Source organism: Zonotrichia albicollis, chromosome 1 (genome assembly GCF_047830755.1).
Source record: "Zonotrichia albicollis isolate bZonAlb1 chromosome 1, bZonAlb1.hap1, whole genome shotgun sequence".
Lineage (NCBI taxonomy): Eukaryota > Metazoa > Chordata > Aves > Passeriformes > Passerellidae > Zonotrichia > Zonotrichia albicollis.
This window is the reverse complement of record NC_133819.1, coordinates 33,726,897-33,750,202: the sequence shown is the minus strand read 5'-3', so window position 1 is coordinate 33,750,202 and position 23,306 is coordinate 33,726,897. Positions and strand designations below refer to the sequence as shown.

Genomic DNA, 23,306 nt, shown 5'->3' with positions numbered 1-23,306 from the left:
TTACTGTAATCAAAGCATTGAATAGAATACATTAACTCACAAACTGGGATTATTCAAGGTGTAAACTAGTATTGTGCAATGAGAATGTGTCAGAAACTATAAGGCAATAGAATACCAAATAATAACTGCATTACATTAGAATCTAATGTAAAAAGATGGTTAGGTAACATGTTAGTAGAGGAAACTGCTAAATTTATGCATGTTTATCATAGAGATACCACATTCCATTGGAGGAATGCACTGTTCAAGCCAAACTTATCCATTTTATACTTAAGTAGTTCAGTCTTTTTTCCTTCCTCCCTTATGTGGATTTATATAAAAAAAAAACCTCAGCAAATGTAGGGTTCATTGTTCACTTTTAAAATTTTGTAGATGGTAGAATCATATGTGATTAGGTGATTATTTTTCTGGTTTTTTTTCAAACTGCAAATTAAATAAGTAAATTATTTTTAACAACTTCGATGTACTAACTGAAGAAAAACTTTAACAAATATATTTAGTTCCTTGTTGCATTGTCACAAGAATTTTGTAGGTTGTTTGCCATTAAGGTCTCTAAGTATCAGCATAGTATGGAACATAATCTATATCTCAGGAGTTCTTAGGATCTACAGCTCTGAAAGGGTTCATTGGTTTCGTTAGTGTAGATTAGTCTCATTTTGACATAATGAGAAGGTGGAAAAGAGTATTTTCTCTCTGCAGTGATAGTGATGGTGTGAAGAAGATATACAGATGAAAAACTGGAACAGATTATTTTGAAGGTATGCATGACTCCTTATGCACAATATCTTAAAAAACCAGAAGTATTTCTACTGTATTTTTAAATTTGATTTTTAATCTTTTGACTCTGTGCCATGTTGCAACACAAAGTTATGCATGTTGCATCAGACTGCAGCTGTAATTCCTGAGGTAATCGAGGTTGCTGTGTTTAAAGGACACCGCCTGCACGTAGTAACTGCTTCAGGCCGTAATATCAGAAAACATGAGTTAAGAACCACAGATTCTCTTTTACTACCCTAAGCCAAGCCTACTTCAACTGCTCCACTCTGAACATAATTGCATTAGCAAACAGTGTGAACCATTTGCAACAGATTCATAAAGCAGAGGTTTGTGCCAAGGACCTGATATTTGTTGTGCATGTTTCAGATGAGGCTTCCTATGCCATTGCTTCAGCCTGATACCATGGACTGAATGGCCATTAGCAGCTGGACCATGTCCACCATGCCTCTGGAGTGCCTTTTCCAATCTAATTGTACCTGCAACTTTGTCCTCTCTGTGACAACTCTGTAGTGTAAAGCAAGGTGGGATGAGTGGGGATGGTTGAGCTCCAAATCAGTATACAAATATGGTGAGTTTTTTACTTGACCTGGACACCTTTTGGAATTCAAAGAGCTTTGATTCAGAAATTTTCATATTGACCAGATGTGGATCTGGTCAACTCTTGTTTCTAGGAAATAAATATTTCAGAAGAATACATATATTCTAAATATTTTCTGTAAATTCACAATGCAGTTTACATGTATTCAGCAGTACCTTACATGTATTCAGCAGTCCCTTACAAAAAAGTCTCTTCAAACCTCTGATGCTGCATTACTTTAGTTGAGATACCCTCTACTGGAGTCAGTCCTCAGTTTAAACTGGTCTGATGACCATGACAAGTGATAGAGTCATAGGACATTCAACACAGCAAGTGCTTTAGGTCCAAACATTCAGTAACAAGGAATATTAACATCTGTTTAATGAAAGAATAATATGATAGCCTGTGTGTTGGATGAAGGTGTTTTTTTTCTGGGAAAAGGGAGAAATTCTAGAAAATGTGACTGATACTGGGGTACTACTCCCTGTGAGGGGTGTAACCATGGTAGGGAACCCACAGAATGACAGTGCCTCCTAGTGCTCTGGAGAGCACATAGGGATGAACTTTTGCCATTTATGCTCCAATTGTGAGTTCTTAAAATAAACAGATGAGCATACTTGGAAATGTGTGACAAATGTTAATGCCAAGTAGGGGAATACATTTGAACATCTGAATGCAGTACATAGTTTAGAGTGTTTTGTGTGTACTACAGATTTCTCCTGATCTATTGCTAGGATTTTTTTTCTTGTTCTTTTTCCACCCCACCTTGGCTTAAAAATAGCTTATATTAATCTCTACCAGATTTTTAACTAGTCAAGATTCAAGAACAAAAAATCTTATTGGCTTAGTAGGGCAGAATTTCAAAGCTCTTTGTAGAGTGAATCTTATGTTGTAATTGTAATATTTGTAGGACTGTGTATAGAGGTTAGCAGCAATTATGCATACTCATTCCAACAGGTCTACTCTTGTGCTTTAAACATCTGCTTTAATGTTTGCAGGAGCAGTCTTGTGGATAGATTAAAATTTTACAAGGTTAAAAAATCCTTTGAACTTTTGATATAAAATTCATTCTTTGTCAAAGTGAATGGGCAATTACATAAGAGTTTCACAATGAGGAACATTTTAAACACTGTGAGTGATTCATCTGTTGTCTGTCATTTATAAAATATCAAAACTAGTTGCTGAAATGTATATCTTAAAAAGAAGCTTGACTATCTGTATATGATGTGATGAGTAGCAAAGTCAGAGAATTTAAATGTATTAAAAGTCCAGTTCACGTTTGAGAAGTGGTTTTATCAATATACTATTTCCTCATTCAGTACAGCAGCCTTGTCAGTTTTGATATATTGTAAATGCCAAGATAAATTTGTTTCTACTTCCTTATGAACCTAGACAGGATTCAACTAAAAGTTTGTTCCCCTTTTTTACATCATCAGCAGAATTGTTGACTGGGAAATACAAGGAGCAGATCTGGTATCCCTGTACTGGGAAATGTGAGGAGCAGATCTGATGTCCCTGTACTGAGTAGAGTGTGGATTTACTCAAGTGAGGGTCTGGACTTGAGAGAGTTCAATGTCTGTGCCAGACAGGGAGGATGGAGCACATCTTTCGAAGTTGCCTGTGGGGATTTCAGACTGTTCCAAGCCTGCTAGCCAGAAAACATGCTTTAGAGCTGATCACTGCCAGGTTTTCTCTTTTCTTGTCTCCTAAACTTACCCTAAGTCATTTGATAGAGTCTGGCTTGCATAGAACATGGTCAGGCACAATGGGCAGGAGTAGTGAAGGGCGTGGTATCTGTAGTGTCTGTGTTCCCATCATGCAGGTGTTGAGGTACTGTGTCTGTAGGACAGTGTGGAAGTAAGATTTCATCTGCCTTTGTTGCATACTGCTCTCTACAACTGAGTTATCGCTTGGGCTGGGGAGGCTTTTTCACACCTTGGTTTCCTTTTCTTTATCCTTCTCTGGCAAGAAATCTATGCAGTAAAAGAGGACCCTCATTTTAATTGCTTCAGAATGACTGAAAATCAGCAGAACTGCAGCTCTATATGACTGCATTCAGACCAGAGTGAAAAGGGAAACAGATGTTCACAACTGAGATTTTAAAAGAAAGCTCTTGGAGTGTTTGGATGGATGGCGGAAACCACAGAAATAACAATGTTCCAACTTCTGTATAAGTGCAAAATAGTAAACAAGGCTTACAGTCTGGAAATACAGAGTGTGTTTTTCAGGCTGATGTGGGCTGTAATTCCTGTCAGCTGAGGTGGCCCTTCAGAATTTCATTTGCAGTTATGTGTTTTGCAGAAGAACGTCTTTCTTCAAAAGCTGAAGTGCCAAGCAATGAGAGCCAGGAGGAAGTTACCACTGATTCAGGTAATTAAAACCTTTCCTCTTTTTTTTGTGTATACACTTTCTTTTTACCTTTATTTTCTTCTCTCTTCCATTTGCTGTTTTAAAATAATGTTTTTATAATTCTGTAAAGCTGTCTTTTTTTAGTGGGTATGTGATGGCAGCAAAACTGCTTAAGTACCACTTAGGATGCATGAAAACCACTTGAGAAGGATTTATAAAGTAAGCCAATTTATACAAGGTATTCCTTCCTGAATTACTTTGTAATGACTCAATTAGCTTTCATTTCTGCACAAAGGAGATTTAGTTGCATAAATTAGCTTATCATCATTGAGGAAGTGTCACTGCTAAAGGACAGTTTATAGATACAACATGCAGTTGCTGTCAAACCTATAAGAATGTAATATAGACATCTGTGTATACTTTGTGCTTGAGCAGAACAGACTTCTGCCATTCAGAGACTAACAGGGGACAACAAGTTGCCCAAGGGACTGGCAATGTAGACGTCTCTGAAAAGGTCAACTTGACACAGGCTCTGACAATCGACCCAAAGCTCTGTCTTCTTTGATAAAAATCAGATAAACTTAAGACCACTAATTGATCTGCAGCCTGTTTAAATGTTGGCCATGCATATCTTCATTGCATATGATTACCAGAGAAAGCAAATGAATCAGGTAAGAAATGCCAGAGTCCAGTGACAGCAGCATAAAAATTGGAAAAGGACACAAATGCCCAGAAAGGCTGTGAAGGATATTCTCTGAGCTTTAGCTTGGCAAAGCGCCCTTGTGCTAATTATCTCCGGGACTGGAAAAATAACTGCATGCACCATGTAAAGTCACATAGCCAGGCAACTTTTCCTGATAGAAAGGTATTTCCAGTTATGCTTAAAAACAATATATTTTTGTGCTTCAAGGGCACAGACCTTTAGATAAACTATTGGTGATTTGACACAGCAAGTAGAGAAGACTCGCTTCTTATCAGACCTTACACCTTTGTGAGATCTGCTGCATTGTAACTGTGACCTGCACTGACATGCAATCTGGCTCTCCTTCCCCCATTGCACATAATACACATAATTCTTTCAGGCCTGTCAAGGAAGGGGTGGGCAAGAAGAGTTCCTTTAGGAAGTAGCTCTGCAGCGATCTTCCTGTTGCAACATGTGGAGAGGAAACAGAGGCCTGATTTCCTGACCCATACAGGAAAGCAGGAACAGGTTGCTGTGAGGAGTTTTGGGTTGCTTTTCTTGGAAAGGAAACAAGAGCCAAGCCATCAGATGCTGTTAGCATTGTGCTCTGCTAAAAACATGTGTAAAACTACATGACTCATTGCGGCCTTAATATTTAGTACTCATTTAGACATTACTGTAATTATAAGAGTGTGTTGTCATAATGGAGCATGGGGTCAATCCAATTATAAAGTTGCCAATAGCATTTTTTTTCCACTAATGTACCTTCCTGAAGTTCTAATTGGTCATACTTTTAAAAAACCAAAACCTTAGCATCTGCATTTCGGAAAAAATCTAATTGCTATGAGGACAGCCTTATCAGTCTTATTAGTATTTGTGTAATGTCATTGAAAATACCATAGCAATTCCCCCCAGATGTCAGGTTCATTTCAAGCAATAGTTTTGTGATCTGATCTTACACAGTTCACTATTTAACACTGGACATTTGTTTGACTTTTAGGGCTGAGTTGACATGAGTATTTCTGATAGGCATCGCATCATAAATACCTGACTTGACTTGAGAATATTTTATGATTTTCTACGCAAACAGTGCATACATTCTTAAGTTTAATTTATTGCCTTGCTTTACTAAACCTGGACTCAGAGAAAATAGTCTGCAAATTGTCTGCTCAAGCTCAGCTTGAGCTCAAGCTGATTAGTGCAAAAATTTTTTTTTCCTACTCTTCTCTTGCCATAACATATTTCTACTTCAAATAACTTTCAGACTCAAGTTCTTTTTATTCTGTTCTTCTTGGTGCTGACTCTTGCTACTGGATAGTTTTGTGTTAATTGTTAGGGACCTAATAATTTAAAAATAACAAAGCACTGAAGAGTTTCAGTTATATAATATGGCTTGCTGGGTCTTTTTTGTTATAACTTTCTACCGATTATCATTTCCACAATCCCTATTTCAGTAAATGTCTTTTTTTTTTCTTTTTGTTTTATCAGTGTAAATATGTTGATTTTGGGTTTGATTTTAAGGAACAGAATATGCTCCTTAAATATGTTTGATTTAAGGAGCAGAAGAATGGAAGTGAGAAAGATTAAACCAAATATCTTGGGATGTATTAGAGTTTGAGTCTAAATAAATACCCTACTGTTGTTTTGCCATTATTTTGTAACTTTTCTGGCCTGTGGGGTAAAGGGCAAGTAAGTAACAGGCATTTTTTGAAGTTTAGGACATCATCAGAATGAACAAATAACTGGATTCTTTAACACAGCTTGTCTTGTTTGGTGAATGACACTCAAAACCGAGAGTCTAGATCACTTGTGTAAGACATTCTGATAGCATTAATTTGGAACTTCAGCTGTACCTCCATCTTTAAGCCTTCACGATGGTAAATATTGAGCACATAATTACCCAAAGGGGCTACAGTTTGTATTTTTCAAATGTTGTTAAATAATCTTCAAATCTGACACTATTAACTTTTGAAAAATCTTACCAGGAGTTGAGGAACATGAGTCAGAATGGCAAGCTGTTTAATATACTAGGCAGTGGACCACAGTTGTGCATGGAAAACATTCACATGTATTCTTTCATTCCACAAGGAATGTGCAAGCAAATAATAAAACTCCTGGCTCTAAATCACTACCATAGTAGGGTTTGCTAACTTACATGTCATCAGCATTAAAATGGACGACTGAAACAAATCAGACACAATGACAATGACATTTATCCTAATGTTTTATGTAGTGCATTTTAATATTTAGGTTGTAACTTTGATTTTGTTTTGGTCTGTTTAGTGTTCTGTCAGGTTTGTGCTCAGAAATGGGAATTGCAAAAAATTGTCACAATGTAGGGGGCAGAAATTAACCTGCAGATTGCCTTAGGCTGCAGTGGGGTAGCACGGTTAAATCTCTCTGAAATATGTATTATTAATCTGTTTTTCAAGTTGTGGTGTGGTTTGGTTCTTCTTTGCTGTGTACTGTGGTTGTTAGAATATTATTATAATTTTTCCCCTTCAGCAATTCATGGGCATTCCTTAGTTTTAAATAGTGTAATATTTGAGATGCATGCTTGAGTGATATATTTTTCAGGGGTTTTTTACCTGAACTGTTCACCTTTCTTTCTTCAAGCAGGTCTTGTCAGATGCCAGTCCGAGACTACTGTCAGACAGGCTGGCAGTCATTGTCTTTTGATCTGTCAAAATAACTCTGAAGTGTTCCCATCCGTATATTGAACAAAAATATCCATTGTTCCTACTACCATTACTAGAAAAGCAGACATGGCTGGAGTAAACCATGAAGAATTCTTTTTGGAAGAGTATTGATAACTATTGGGTAGTAATTCATCCAGATAGCTGTCCTGGAATATAAGAAATATTTTCTGGAGAAACAACATATCCAAAATCCTCCTCACCCATTTCTTGGGATTGGCAGTCTTCAAAGCAGCGGGTAGATAAAAGCAAACTGCTTTCTGCCCTCAGCTACACGCTTAATGGTTTTTTATCATGTCTTATTTGTATTTCTAGCCAAGTGACCATACCTTCAAAATGTAACACACTTCAGTTTAGCAATTATGTCATCATAATATTTTTAAGGCATGCAACATTTTGAAGTGTTTGAGAATAGAGTGTAATTGTAACAGAGTAACACCAGCAAATCAATACCTTTCGAATTTGAACTGTAATGGGCATGTAAGTTCTTGATGCTAAATCCATCTGTTTTCAGGTACTACGTGTGTTTAAGAAGCTTCACATTATTTCACTGCCATATAAATACCAAATTCCTTTTCTCAGACCTCCTGTTTTTGTTTTATACCATTCTTCAGAGGCAATAAAAGGAAATTTGTCAAGGTCTTCTCAAATTGAAAGGGACCAAAGTAAGAATGAGTGGGCTTGTGTTTTGCAGAGGTTTTTGCAGCCTAATTTTTTTTTTTTCTTCATTCTACACCTGTGTTTGTAAGCATTATGAATCATTTTATGAAGCCATTTTCACTTTAGGTGTATAAAGTCTGAAGGTACATTTACAATTGTCTTTCATGTATAGGTAGTTACCCTTATAGAATTTGGAGAAACTTGTGCTGATAGACATGAGAAGGGATTTCAGATTTGAAATTAACACTTCTTGAAAGACCAGCATAATTGTTCACAAACTTACACTGCCACTTTTTTTCCATGTTTTTTGTTTCTGTGCTCCTGGTATACTGTGCATATTTTTCTGAAAAATGTGGCTTTCTGATTAAAATAACTCTATCTTATGCTGAATTCACAGATGAGGGCACAGAGCCATGGTCAGTCTTTGGTCAGAATCTTCCCTGTTGCAATAAGCTTATTTTAAAATGCATCTTTCCAGCATGTTCACATTTTTAATTGAGTTGCTTTCCACTTAAAAACTTAATTAAATGCTCATGATGAACATAAAAGGAGAGACATGTCTTACCCGCCGTTGGGTCCTTCTGTTGCAACTCACTTAAGTGTTAACAGGAGTTACTTCAGGCACATAAAGGTAAGAGCAGAGCTCAAAGTGGTAAGGGTTAGTGTGGAAAGTCATGATTTCTATCAGTGATGTTCTGAAGAAGAAAAAGTCTTGAGTAATGTGTTTTAAACAAAATCAGTAAGCCAACTGATGAAAGATTTGAGAGGTGGGATATACCAAAATAGCTCTTTTATTTTTTTTCGCATGTGGACTTACGTTATTGTTTATGACACAGAGTTGGGAACTGTGATCTGTATAGTAAGAAATGACCAAGGAGAGATTCCGATTTAATATTTATCACAAATTAATTTTGTGCTAGCCTGTGTTACTGTTTATAATTGTCTAATGCTAAATTGGTGAATGATGAGGTGAAAAATACGAAGGGCCAAAATTTGGAGGTGCAACATTTCAAACTGATTATGCCTTCATGTTAAAACATCTGTGCATTTTAAAATAACTGAATCTCTTATTTCTGAATGATTGTGAGCTTTCATATGGGTATCAATTGTTGCTTTTGGGCTGAGGACAGAAGATTTTGGGCCCTGGCAGCCAGAACGCCCCCTAGTGCTATGCAGCAAGTCATAGATCCTAATCACCGGTTTATGGAAAATTAAATGGTGGATAACTGTCATAGCAGCTTTGAATTGAAGGTTGTGAATATTTAGCCTTATGACAGTATTCGCACCCAAACAAGATAGCACAGAACACGAGCTGAAATGGAGAAAGAGAAAACAAATTCTTCTCGCTCATACAGAGAGTATTAAAATTCAAATCTAAGTATTTGCCAAAATAGAGAACACAAGTTGAATACCACTATTCTTTTATAGTGTGATGCTTTTTGTCTCCTGATACTTGATATTTTAGCAAGATTTCTTTTTTGTACTAAAATGAACCAATCATGGTTAAATTGTAAACTATAAATAATGGTGTAGAGTGCTAATGACATGCAAATGTAACTGGTGTATGTTGGAATAACCAGCAAGCCTGCAGTTCAAGGATCATATAACAAAACTAAGATGACAGCCTTGATCCAGCCAGTTCAGTGATATTTATGTTATCAGAATTAGAAGATAGCTTTCCAGTGATGTAAATTATTAGTACATATACATTCTGTCTGGTTAGTGTATACATAATGTAACCGGTCATCTTAGTGGTATTGCTTACATTCTTTTTGCATTAACTCATCACACTCCATTCTCATGGAATTAAAAACAGGAAATAGTTTGCAGTGCAACAGAAGCACCCAGTGTATTTAACTGTGTGAGCACTGTGTTTCAATAGATGTACTGTATTGTAAATGTATGACAAAGCATTTATTACTGTGTTATTGCCGTATTACAGAGCAAAGAGTGCTAAATAATCAATCAGTTAATGGTCTGTATGGCAGCTTGAACACAGCACATCCATTGTGCTTATGCTGTTAGAAGGATGAGTTTATGACTGTAGTGTAGTTGCACGTTTAGCCAGAGCTTAATGTCCTAAACTGGAGCTGACACAAATATTTTTGAAATGCAGCTTCAGCAACAGTTTCCAAGTTCTCCAATATTTCAGAAGGAAGAATCAAGGATTATCTCAGAGATTCTCAGAGAAGCTATTTAATTTTGTTGGAACAGGAGAGAGAGGGGGAGTGTATCACAAAATACTTTAGCTTCCTTTCACTGATCGTTATTAATTATATTCTAGCAGTTTTATCAGCTTCAAGTTGGGATACATATATGGCTTGCTAGAAATACACTGGCAGAGGAAAAATAGCTGCTTTAAGTTGCAGCTTTGAAAAATGCTTTGAAAACCTGTAGCTACATGTCTCTCAGTGATGCAACTTGCCAGTGAAGGGCTTGCACATTAAACTTATTTTTCACTTACTTTCATGGCAGGAAGGAACTGTTTCTGAAAAGAGGAATAAGAAATGTGTGCTAATAAATTGCTTTGTACTATTTGAAGGTTTAAAGAGTAACTTTAGTTATCCTCAGCCTTGGTTGGTTTATAATTAGGTGCTGTTTTTTTTTGCAGATAGCGAAAATACCGATTATGCCAATTTCTATCAAGGTTTGTGGGACTGCACAGGAGATAAAGCTGATGAGTTGACATTTAAACGTGGTGACGTTATCTACATTATCAGCAAGGTATGGGACACTACTGGGGCTACATGGTTGTAAAAAGAGAGCCATGGCACAAGGGCACATTCCCACAGTTCTGTGGGGGGAAATTGGCACTCCCTTTCAAATCCTTTGTCTGCAATCAGATAGTCACTGCAATTAATTATTTTGTCAAATGAACTATAATCACAATTAAAACATAGCCATGTAACAGGAATTAACTTTAAAGCATGTTTATTTACATGTTAGATCTTGGCTACCATTTGTTAACTGACTTAACAGGAGACAATGTACTTTCTGCTTGTAGAAGTTAACCTTGGAGAATTTTAAGTTATCTTGTATGTTATGCTTTTTGTTTCCTGTTTTATATTCCTGACTCTGCTGATTCTGACTTTTTTGGGATCTTGCTACAGAAGATGGTTTGTTTTTTAGAACTATGCTTTCATCTTTGTATGTAGATTGTTATTGTTCTGAGAGTTCAGATTCCAAATTTGTTTGCTCTGACAGATTTGGGCATTTTTTATTACATTTCTGTTTGCAAAGCAAATGAGAAATATAATTTCTCTCATCTGAATTAGCACTAAACAGTAAAGGCATGAAGTTTTGTTTTGTGTTGATGTTGGTTAATTTTCACATTTTCTCTTGACCTCCCCAACACAAACAAAACCTCTGTTAAAATATATATATATATATATATATATATGTCATGGTCCATTGAATTGTTCTACTTCTGAACAATTAATCAGAGGAAATTTCTATTTCCTCCCCCTATTAGAAAAAAGCCAAACCGCTTTTAAAGTTCTCAATGAAAAAAACTACTTTATAAAATATGTGTCTATCTAATTGCTGCTCAGTGTAATTACTACAAAAAATATTGTAGGTCACTGAAATAAACAAGTAGGTGCATGAAAGATAAAGGCATCTGTTTGTCCTAGTTTCAAATTAAGTTTTGTCACAATTGCTTTAAATCTTCTGTGATACCTTTAACTACATTTCTGGATAATAAATGTAACAGCTTCCATTTTAAATAAATTTAAGATTTATGGATATAAGGATAGTCCTATATAAAAATATAGAAGATGTATTACTAATATTAATTTGACCATATATGTCTTTTGAGGTATTTCATTGTCACTTAAACTAATAACTGAATTGCATTACTAAATGCTGAATAAAGCTTGTGGATTGGGCAAACTTTCAAGCAGTTATTCAGCACTGAAGAATTGGACTAATTTAAAATAACCACTTCTTCCCCCTCTCGCTCCCCCCAGAAAGCCCATGAGTGAATGGATTCCACTGTATGAGTTTGGCCTCTTTGTGGGTTGTGCTCTTCGGGTACATTATGGCAACTATAAAATCTTAATCTTCAGCTTGTAGGTGAAAAAAATTGTTCTCTACTCCTTCCCCAAAAGAGTGAGAAATTTAATTTTAAAAATGGAGCAAAATAGAAAAACAGTAGCTTAAGCTGTCCTCTGTATATCAACAGTCCTGTTGCCATGCTGTGATTAATCCGTAATCGGTCCTTGAAGCAGCTTGCTGCTGCTCCAGATATATAGAGCCTCTCTCTGTGGGAATGATTTCTGCTCCAAAATACAGCCCAGAAAATTCAGCCCTGTTCCACTTAAAGATTGTTACAGCTTTTTCAGAAAAATGAGTGTTGGCCACTACTGTCAGCTTGGAATTTAGGGTCCTTGGAGGGGAAAGTGCCAGAGAATTATCTATCTTAACCCTCCACTTGATTCAGTTTCAAGGTCTAATCATTTATGAGCTCTTTGTCCAGTAAGTGAAAATATAACCAAAGGAAAAGTGAGCCTAACCATCCCGAAGTGGGTCAAGACTTTTCTTCTAAAATATTTCCTAATCCACCACATTAATACTTGGATTTTGTGGCAGTCGGCAGGAATCCTAGGCAATTTTTTTATTTTTTCACACCATCTAGTGGTTGAAAATGAGACATGCAGGTACTGACAGGGGGGCTATGTGTATGCATCCAAAATGGTGTCATAAATTCAGCTTCAGCTGAACCTAGCTGTGGCTTTATTGCCTTTCTATCATATGTCAGCCAGGCACATTACTCTTGAAAATCACATTTTGCTGATAAGGAAGTAAGTACGGGTATAGCCATGTTATAGTGGGAAGGGTGAAGCATTAACAAAATATCGAGAATATTTGTGCAACATGTAAGAGTTCTTTGTTTTACAGTGAAATATAAATGGTATGGCCTGCTCTGATGAACGTGATAAGATAGATATTCATCTCTCCTAGCAATAGTTATGCCAAAGCAATATATTTTTACCACCTTTTCTCATACCTGTGTAGAAATTAGGGGGAAAGCACTATTTGTTTCCATGAAATGAGATCATTAGTATAACAGAGTAATTATGAACCAGTTTAGCAAATTTGGGCATTTATACAATTTAAATAAAGCAAGAGGAAGAATATGTTACATGTAAGTTTCTAGCTAAATGTCTTTTAGACAAATGAGCATAGTTTCACTTTGGCAGTGTTTACTTCCTAAAATAGCTAAGTATTATGCAAAGACACATCCCGAGAATTTGCTTTTAAATGAGCATTAAAACTCAGTGTTACTGCAATGAGCATGAGCTCATTCTCTGGCAACAGAGATACCTATGCCCGACTAGTGCAGTTACTGTGGAAAAGCATGTTTTTCTTGTTTTAAAGGTGTATTCAAAAACTATTTAAGCTATTTTCTAAATATTTATGTCAGTTGTGGCTTTTGTGTGGCAGCAGTCCTGTGGGCTTTTCCAAAAACCCCCAAAAGCCTCACAACTTCGTTCTAAGTTTTTCTATCAAGTTTCCCTCAAAAGTCGAGCTTTTATCTGAGCAGAATTAAAAGAGCTATAACAATAGTGCTTGTTAAGTTTATTTAAAAATGTAGTTAACATTTCAGATTAATTGATTAATGTATCTGTACAGATATACTATTACTAGTATTTTATAATATTCTGGAATATTCAAGTGGCTTTTATCACTTATGCTATGAATGATGTGAACTTTCAGAGAGCTATATACCCTTATTCCATTTTGTAATGAAAAAAATAGTTGTACTGATAAAGAGATTTGTTAATAACAAATGTTAGGTAATATTGACTGTTAGAAATGCAATACTTTGTAGGCCTGTTTTCTAAAAGGATGATTGCTTTTAACTCCTGCTCATTTATGGGCCTGCCTTTGCTTTCAAGCCCATGTGATAAATAGAAAAACAGACCATAGTACAGCAATCATTTTTATAAATCTTCCATAGCTCTACTCAAGAAATCAATTTCTAGAAACAATGATAACTGTGGATAGAGGTAGTTCTATTTTTTTTTTCCTAAGTTTTGTATGCACAATTTATGCAAGTGCAACACTTCCATTACTTGTTCATTTGCTTTAGGAGAATGCTTTGTGTTATGAAGTTCCATAGTTTCATCAGCCAAATGCAAGTAATAGTGAAAATTTACTTCAGTTTGTTAGTGGAAAGCTGCTTAGTAGAATTACTGACATTTCTTAATATGAAACTAATTTAATATATTTCTTATTTGTATTTGTATTAAGATAGCAAATACTTCAAAATCAGAAATTATATATTAAACTGGAATTCTCCTTATTATTATTTCATTGCACACCAGTGTTGCTCACTCTGGTATCTGTGATTCATCTATGACAACCTTTTGCTCCAGAATTTTTCATGAAAGTAGAGCGTTAACTTGGTGCTTAGATTATGCTGTATGCATATTCAGTGGTTGTAGGTTTCATGTGTGGCAGATTTTTGTTCTTTCAATACAACAAATGTTAAAATGCTCACATCTCAACCTGTATTTTTTTGCCCAGTAAAAAGACAAAGAAAGTCCACAGCTCAGGTTAGTGCTTATGAAATAAAGGTGCAACTTAACCATGAAGCTGTTTCAGAATCACTGCAAGCAATTTGTTCACTATCTGTATAATCTTTATAAAATATATTTATTCAGTCTTTTTCTAAAAGATATGAAAGACATACTAAAATCCTGAGTGTTTTATTTTTTCAGGTTGTTTTCTGGCTCATCATATTGAGATCCATAATTTCTATTCCATCGCCTATGGCTCCTCTAGCAAATAGGGAGTACCACTAGGAGCAGATTTGCAGAGTGAAGCACTCAGTGCTTGAGCCCTGCTGTCCACACCACACTTTTCCAAAGCTGTTGGATGTCTAAAGTGGTCTAGCCTGGTTTTGAAAAATGAGAACACATTCATGGTTGGAGTATGTTCCATTTTAGCTTCATCTGAAATAAATGTGGTGTGTGTGCTCTGAGGCTCTGCAAAGGGAATCAGTGAGGGGAAGGTGGGAGCTTTGGGAGATTCACTTCAGTGGGGTGCTTCTGATCAGAACTAAAATGAATACTCAGTTGTACATTACCTGTTTCCTGGCTTGTTTAGTTTTGATCTTTCTGGGTGGGGGTGGGAGAACAATATGTATATGTCTAAAGACAATAGTGAAAGCCTTTAAACAGAAGTTTGGTTGGAACTAATGCCAAGTGACTCCAGCTCTGTTGCTTTGCATACTGATAATATGTAAGCCTTTACCTATCAGATTAGCAGAAAAGTTGGCAATGTGTCATCTAAGGGAAAATAAAATGGCCTTCCTATTGTTTCAGGGTATATTCTGGGGGCAGTTTTGGTTCAGAACTCAGTCTGCTTGCTTTGATTTATATTGGAAATCTTTAATTGCTGTATATTTTCTCTCATGTCATTGTGGGAAATAAAACCTAATAATGCAACCATACAATAAATTTAGTGCTTATGTTTTCAAAGATGACCATTTTATTGCTGTCTTAAAACAACTCTACTACCTGTGAAGAAGTCTCATTCAGTTATTTAAGACATTTGTCATTCTCTGCTTTTAGAGAAAATGCTGTTCTGTGCCAAAACTGCTCCCTGGTTGATAGTGTATCATTCAACAATTACACCAAAGGAAGTTCTAAAACTTTTTAGCTAGTATGAATCTCCTGGATGAATCTGAGATGTTTTAAAATATTATTTTGCTAAAATTACACCCTAGAATGTTCTTGGCAAAAAATTTATCCCTGCTTCTGACACATATTTAGCTTGATAGTAGATCCTACTTATTTTAACCCCAAACAAGACTATCGATATGTTTTGCTTTTCAGTTTTAAAATGTGCAGGTATTCAGCCCATGACTTAGTATTACTCACACTGCCACTAGAAGAAGGAAGGAGAAAAATCTTGAATTCAATACTTGGGTTGTGGTTTTTTTAAAATACAACTCCATTTTTTTCTTCAAGGCATTGAAACACAATGATAATTTTTCAGCAACTCTTTTTTAAAACCAAACAAATAAAAAAATCCACCCCACAAACATGAAAAAACATACCATATGTATTCAACAATGGAGACTAATTGCACAAGAACTAGATGGTCTCAACTTTTGCTGAAGTCAGTAGAAGTTTATATGGTGCAAAGCATCTGGAGAATCTTATAAAGGCAGAGGAACTGTTCTAAAGGCAGCAGCTGCTTTGGAAATCCTCAAGTATAAAAATTTTCTCTTTTAGTATGTCAAAATATCAGAATTCTCTTCTGCAGAGGACTAAAATCTTGGATTTAAATTATATCTGTAGAAAATAGGGAGAGTATGGCTAACTATTGCTTTTCCCCAAGTACAAAAGGTTTTATGATCAGTGTCTCATGAAGTCATGGGTACCTAGACATCGGTGCAGTGAAATGGGTGGGATGGGGACAGGGAGAAGCATTTGCTCACAGTGTGTTCAGCTGAGAGCATTTGAGGAGCCTGTAAACCCTAGTGGGACTTTCACCCCCCGCTATCTAACATGCTGTACAGAGTGTTTTGCCAGCATGTTAAATGTTAAATCATAACCTGTTCCTTCCTGCCCTGTGAAATTACTTCATGTTGGTTAATAAATTTCTGCTGGGGAAAAAAATAATCCATTCTACGACCGTGGAAATGCAGAAGTAGCTTAGAAAGCATTTGGTCATTTGTTAAGGTTGTTGTTTCATATTATTTGGCATAATATATTCCATTGCCCTGGTGCTTGTCTTCCAGGGAGGGTGGGGGTTGTGGTGGCCCCCTCCTCCCCCTGTCCCTGCTAACATTGCCTGCTATGGCAAATGTGCTCCCTGTCACATGGCAGAGCGTGGCCGCACACTTGTGCATTCTCCTCATTGCAGGGCAGCTGGATCTGGCCCTGCCCCCCTCTTCCTATCCCTCTATTTGCCTTGGAGCAATTCATTTTGCAGTTATTGAATTTCTTTGGAGAGTTATTTTCATACAGCGAGCATCACAGCACCTCTGGATCTTGATAGCGTTTCTACATAAGGAGAAAGAAGCTTTGTGTTAGTAATTACCTAACATTGTCAGGAGCTGACTGCAGGCCTCTTTCTAGTGATAACAGAATAACCACATAATGTAGCTTTATAGCACATGATTAATAGAAAATAATTACACATCCTACAAAGGGATGCAATATTTCTTATAAATTGACTACAATGGTTTCCTGTAGATTAAAGGACTCTTCATTATTTTATCAGTCCTTCTGAAGTATAGTTGCTTGCCTATGTTAGCAGTGATATTAAGAGCTGAATGCAGTGAGGGATACCAGATGGTAAACCCAGTGGTACCTGAGATCTGAAACTGATGCTTGCAAAAGCACAGTGTTTCCCAACTTTTTTATTCATACAAAACCCCAACTTGTATTCATATCCTTCTGTATATTAATCCTTATTTTCCACAAATGTGGGTTTCAGAGTTTTATTCTACACATCTTTAGCAGCAGTGATAGATATATGGACCTCACAAAAGCAGTGTATTAATGAAATTATATTGCTGCAAAGGAGTTTATAATTTATAACATTGATAGAAACAATACATCAATTTGGATTTTAAGTGTGACTTCAAGAAAGGACTAGGGGGGCTGTTTATCTGCCTCACTAGTTAAGCACCTTTTCATGTTACTGCAGATAGGAAGAAGTTAGGAGTTTTAAAGAGAAATGTCTATTCTTCAATCAGTTTAAAAGGGAGTTCTATCTAATTATTCTAAAAGCAGATATTAAGATTTTATATTCTTGATAGCCAGGTATCTGCATTGTATTTTTGTTCAGACTTCTATAGACTGCAGATAGTTTAATTGGGATTGATGTTGCTCTTGAGACCCATGCAAAGAATAGTAATGTAAAGTAAAGGCTTCTGTGTTGCAATATTGTCTGTATGGTATAATGGTTGCAGTGAATCCTTAAATTAGTTTACTAGTCTGTTACATCAACATTCATTTCATCTTCTCACTTAGCTTCATGCCAGAGCAGTAAGTGGTGTATTAGTAAGTAGCAAAACCCAGAAAGTTTTCAAAAGAGCAGCATGCTTTTAATTTTAATTTGAGCTATCTGAATTGTTTCTTTAAAAACAATTGTTTCTAAGTCCATGTAGTGTTGCTAAGTGGAACATTTTCAATGGATAATGTAATCCACAAGCTTTTTCTGTGCCATTTGTCATATGCAGTTTAATGACTGCTTAACTGAGCCACTTCCCTCATTTCATGTATTGTTTGTTTTTTTGGCTGATGTCTAGCAAAACTTGCTTAATCACTCTTGTCAGTCACTGTGCAAATTGCGTGTAGCAGCTTAAAATCTTTTGTTGCTTTCTCTTGGATAGATTTATTGCTGAGATTCCAGTAGTATACGTGAGTGCTGCTCCTTTCAGCAATTTCCCACTTCAGTCTTGAAATCTAGTTTGTATATTTAAACAGTGTATTTTGAGATAAAGTATAGATTTTTAAACAGGCTGATCTGGAAGATTATAAACCTCAGTGTCAGGGTATTGTTTCGCCTTTAAGGATTTGGGGTGTAATGTGAAGCCTCATGGGAAAGGTTATTAACTTCTGTGGAGAGCAGTGTGTACTAAAGATCAGGTTCAGATACCTCTGGACTTTCAAGACCAAACCCATCCCCAGCACTCTGCTTTGCAGTGGAAGGGGGAAGAAGGTGGAATTATTTTTGCAGCTTTTTTGTTTGCATGTTCACATAATAAATGAAGGTTTTCCTGCTGTTTTTAAAGTGGATTTCCTTTAAAATCACACTTACTGCGGTATTTAATGCATAGTAGGATAGAAGCTTTTACATTATCGATTCATTGTTAAGTGAAGGGAGAAAATGTTTAATTGAAGATTAATGTTCACCCTTCCACAATTAGAAAATACAAAACTGTGTGTGCCTGTATGCAAGCATTAAAAAAAAAAAGGCAAAGAAAAAAGCCCACATGAAAGCAGGCCATCATAGTTAAGCACAGAGAGAGCTGAGTACACTAAGCACCTCATAGGACCCCAGAGAACTCTTGACCAGGCTAAATATGCCAGCAGAAAATCATTATGGCTCGGGCTCTAATGAAACGCCATTAACCCTTTAGCTCCACTTGGCTATTTAGAACCAAAAAACTTTACGTACAGTTCAAAATTGTAGCTTCATCTCAGTAGGACCAGTAATTCAAAATTCTTCAAAGAGCCTTTTCCTCTTCTCATCAGAAGAGCAGTGTAGCAGGAAGCAGATGCTGCTTATCAGAGATATCTGTGTATTTTGTATTTTGTATATTTGTTCCAAAGTAATTTCTATCTTGCTAATCATTCAGTTTTGAGTATGGTCTCTGTTTTAATAATGCTTTATTTGTAATTCAATATATGTGTATGTGCAATTCCAGCTGTTCCAATTTATTGAACTATTGTTAGGATTGATCTTAAAATATCTCATATCTCTTATATGACACAATATACAATAATTACATATCAGTATTACATTATTTTATTTTTACAATAATTATATACCACAATACCACAATACTCTTACTTAGTACTGCTTTTGGAAGACATTATTTCTTTAAATGATTATAATTCATTTTGTTTCATATTTATCTCACTAAGCCTAAACATATTTGAAACAGAAGTACATTAGTCATCTGTCAGGAATATGAGATCTGCTGTAGAATTTCCTGCAAGCCTAAAGCAATAGTAGACTTTGTCCATAGAAAGATATTATGTATTAGATATATAGTGTTCCCTTCACATTTGAGTGAAGTAGTTTTTAAAATAAGTTGATGGTTTCTTAGGGTATAACTTGTGATACTAAAATAATCCCTCTTGATTGTTATATGTCAATATTATGCTATTAGATTTTAGTTACAAAGACAAGATTTTTGTATTTTTCATGAACAGAGGATAAGGAGGTCGGCTATTTTTAGTAGGTGTTTGAGGCCATAATTAAGAAATTTTCTTGAGTATGCCGGGCCTTTTTAAAATTTACCTTCTGCCTTTGCCTAACTGCATGTGAATGCCTATAACAAAAAGATAAAATGTTTTAATTTTCAGTTGAAATGATTATAACTATATAGAAGGGAAAGCATCCATAAGGAGTTGCATACAAAACTCTATTGCATTTATATCAGACTAAAGGTTAATACTGCGTATTGTTTTCAATTAGGAGTTCGATAGATTTGGCTGGTGGGTAGGAAAAATGAAGGGAACCATTGGCTTGGTGCCTAAAGCCTACATAATGGAGATGTATGATATTTGAGAGGCCTGGGTAAGTACATTTTAATCCAATCTTCTGTAATGGCTTATATGTTCCCTTGTTCTCTGTTTCATAAGTATGTCTTTCCTGGAAGCTTTGTAGGAGTTCTGTTAACATAAAGATTATAGCAAAATATATTGAAGGTTCAATTAAAGTACTTTTTTTTCCTGGGGTTTTATATGAAATATTAAACCACAGGGTACAAAAGATTATATATTTAATAACTGTGTTCCCTTTTCCAAATTTAAAAAAAATAAAATTGATGTTGTTTATATTTAGTTTTGTTACTTTAGTAATATGTATATATCTGTATGTGCAGAAAACTGTGGAAGGGGAAGGATATTTGGACAGGGTTTGACAGGCATGTTTGAGGCTCTTTGGCTAATGATGAACTTTCAACTTCCCTCTCCCTAATCAGGAGAAATCTGCACTTGAAATGAAGAGTGGTGTGCAGCTGCAGTTTACAGAGCCAGCCTCTGGAAGACGATTCTGCTGTACATGTTTTGCGGTTTCAGCGAATGTAGTCAGATCGTTGCCTCGTGAACATTAAACATTATAAACTGTAATTGATCATAACTTTATGGAAATGGTCTGCTTAGCCACTTTTTATAGAATTTTAATGCTGGGAAATTAATAGACGGTAATTAACATATGGGGCACAAGCAGCCATGTAGTGCCTGTTGCTCTTTTTTAAACATGTCAGCAGCACTCTGTATAGCTGTAGGTTTGGGCTCTCTCAGGGAATTTCGCTATCTTTTCCTGTTCTGCAGATTCAGAAAAATTACGCAGAGCTTTGAGGGTAAACTCTTACTCAATTCATGCATGCATTAACCTTTTAATGCTCACTGTACATCTTGTGCAGTTGAATCAGAAAGTTGAGGGAAATTTATGTATATTTCAGGTCTTCACGGTATTCAGTTTCCAGATGTTTTCAAGTTATGCTTTAGCTAATGGTAAATTTTTCTCATGTGTTTAGTATTGTATTGTTAATTACTTATGTGTTGACACACAATGAAGATTTGATTATTTTGCTGATGTAATAAATGCGCCTGTGTGGTAATACTGCCGTGGTACCATTCTGACTTGTCATGGTAATTCTGTGGAAATTTGTGAAAATATATTAAACCCTAAAATTTTTGCTAAGTCAGGGCAAGATAAATTGCAGGTAAAAATATTTTTTTCTGTAGCAGTGTGAAATATTCTACCTGTACCTTACGGATACTTTTGCAGGGTCAAATCTGGATACCCTACTGACACAGGCTGTGCAACAGAGATCTTCATCTTCACCCTGTGTGGATTAGCAAAAGCTACCTGCATTCTTGTGTCAGAGCCAGAACTTTGTGGCTAATCAAAAACATTGCCTGAAACATAAAAAGGTACACTAAAATACTACCACTTGTGCAGAAGTGGTTGGGCAAGTCAGAGTTAATACTTTACATACTCTTCTTTAGGAGATGTACTTTACCATTAGCATGGAAGATCAACTTTTTTGGGTCCTCCCAGACAGTTGATTTGTGAGACCCTTAATCTTCCAGCGAGGCAGGTCAGGCCAGCCTATGAGCTGCTGAGCCTGTGCAGGTCCCCGTGTAGCTGCTTGTGCTGTTTATGCTTCAGGCAGACCCCGTGGACACCGTGGGTTAAAAGGAAACGTCAGCCTGAACTCGGAATTTGGATCCTTTCAGTAAACTAAGATGTTGTGCTCTGTGTCAGCTAATGTATGGTACTTGCTGGTACACTGAATTCTAATAGGCGTCAAACCGGACCGAGTTTTGTTGTAATTTTTTAAAGAGATAGTCATTGGAATTGATTCTGTGTGTTATCAGCGAAGCATTAAAATGATAGATTATAGTCTTCAGATCTTTTACTACTTTAATTTGTCAAGCGTACTGGTGGATTGTGTACAGAATGTGAAGCGTTAATAGCGGGGCTGGAAACTCTCCTTCTCCCTTGTTAACATGGCAGCGTCATAAATCTGCCCACCTGAATAGCTTTTTATTAATTACAGAATTCCGAATCCCACCACCACCACCATGTATTTTTAGGGAACGAGCCCTGCCCCGCTCCGGAGGCGCGGTGCCTTCGCTCTGCGCGGGGGCGGCCCCGGCGCGGCCCCTCCTGCGCTGCGCGGCCGCGGCGCTGGGTGGCAGCAGATTTTCGTGGGACGGGCGGAGGCGGGTCCCGCTGCCGTCCCTGTCCCCTTCCCCCTCCGCGCTGTCCCGCGCCGCTTCTGCCCTTCTTCCAGGAGAGGGAGTCCTTAGCCAAGCGATGAGGGGCAGGGATGCCCGGCGCGGCCTCTCCTGGGTGGTGACAACCAGAGATATCAAGTGGCTTTTGTCTGTAATTCTCTTTTAGGGCTTCCCCCTCCTTAGTGCTTATTGCTAGGGGGGAGTAAATAAACTGCCTTAAATTCAAAACGTGAAAGGTGTCCCGAAACTCACTGGTAACGTCTCAGAATAAACCAGCGATGCACCACGGATGAATGGTTTACTTTAAATCTGTGCGAATTCCATAACCTTTTTTGGATAAGAAAATCTCAGTTAATACAACTCAAACAAAACTCAGGTAGAAGGTGCTAATTACTTGATTTTCTTTGTTCACTTAGATTGTGCTTGCCTTTCTGGAAACGTTGAGAGAGCAGATTTTTAAAAGGTGATTGTAACTCTCACATTGTACAGCGTTTTACTTGATTATTTGCTATGTTCTGGATTTGTATGGTACTGCCATTAGATCTTATAATAATGTTCTACTCTGCAAATTTTTAAGGTTCAAATAAAGTTTAATTGTTTGCAAACTGTTATGATGCTAATAATTCAACAGCCTGCTGTGTTACTAATGAAATTACTTTGTTATGATTAATTTGGAAAATAGTGTGTTGATTGTAGTAATTAAGCACAACAAGGTGAAGTAAATGATTCTAATGCCATCTGGCCTCCAGACTGAATGAAGAAATGAAATGGGGCTGTCATTTGAATTTATTCAGAGAAGTAAGGGTAATACAAATGCTTTTTATAGCAGAGGCACCCGGATATAATCATGCCACTCTGTAGTATCTTTTCATGTGCTTCTGTATATGGATAACTGGTTCACATATTTTTGCAGCATCTCGTTAGGATCTACCTCTTTGTGCATACTGCCACTAATTACATGTTCTGATGGCAGTGTGTGCACTGGTTCTTCTATCAGAAAGATGTATGGATAAGATTTAGAGAAGTGATATGGCTCAGTTTACTTTTTGCTCCCCTATTAAGGATAAAAACTTTCTGTGACTGGAATTAAGCTGAAAGTGAATGCTAATTAAGATCCC

The 23,306-nt window shown here is 36.5% G+C and overlaps 1 protein-coding gene across 1 annotated transcript in view; it reads left to right on the top strand.

The window, feature by feature from the left end:
* Positions 1-22,793, top strand: part of SKAP2 (src kinase associated phosphoprotein 2) — a 118,888-nt gene extending 96,095 nt beyond the window's left edge. The window contains exons 10-13 of the mRNA XM_005480886.4: positions 3,656-3,724; positions 10,353-10,465; positions 19,913-20,014; positions 20,421-22,793. Of these exons, the coding sequence (XP_005480943.1) occupies positions 3,656-3,724; positions 10,353-10,465; positions 19,913-20,005 (275 nt within the window). The 3' untranslated portion in view covers positions 20,006-20,014; positions 20,421-22,793. The remainder of the gene's footprint in view (positions 1-3,655; positions 3,725-10,352; positions 10,466-19,912; positions 20,015-20,420) is intronic.
* Positions 22,794-23,306: the final 513 nt, after the last annotated feature.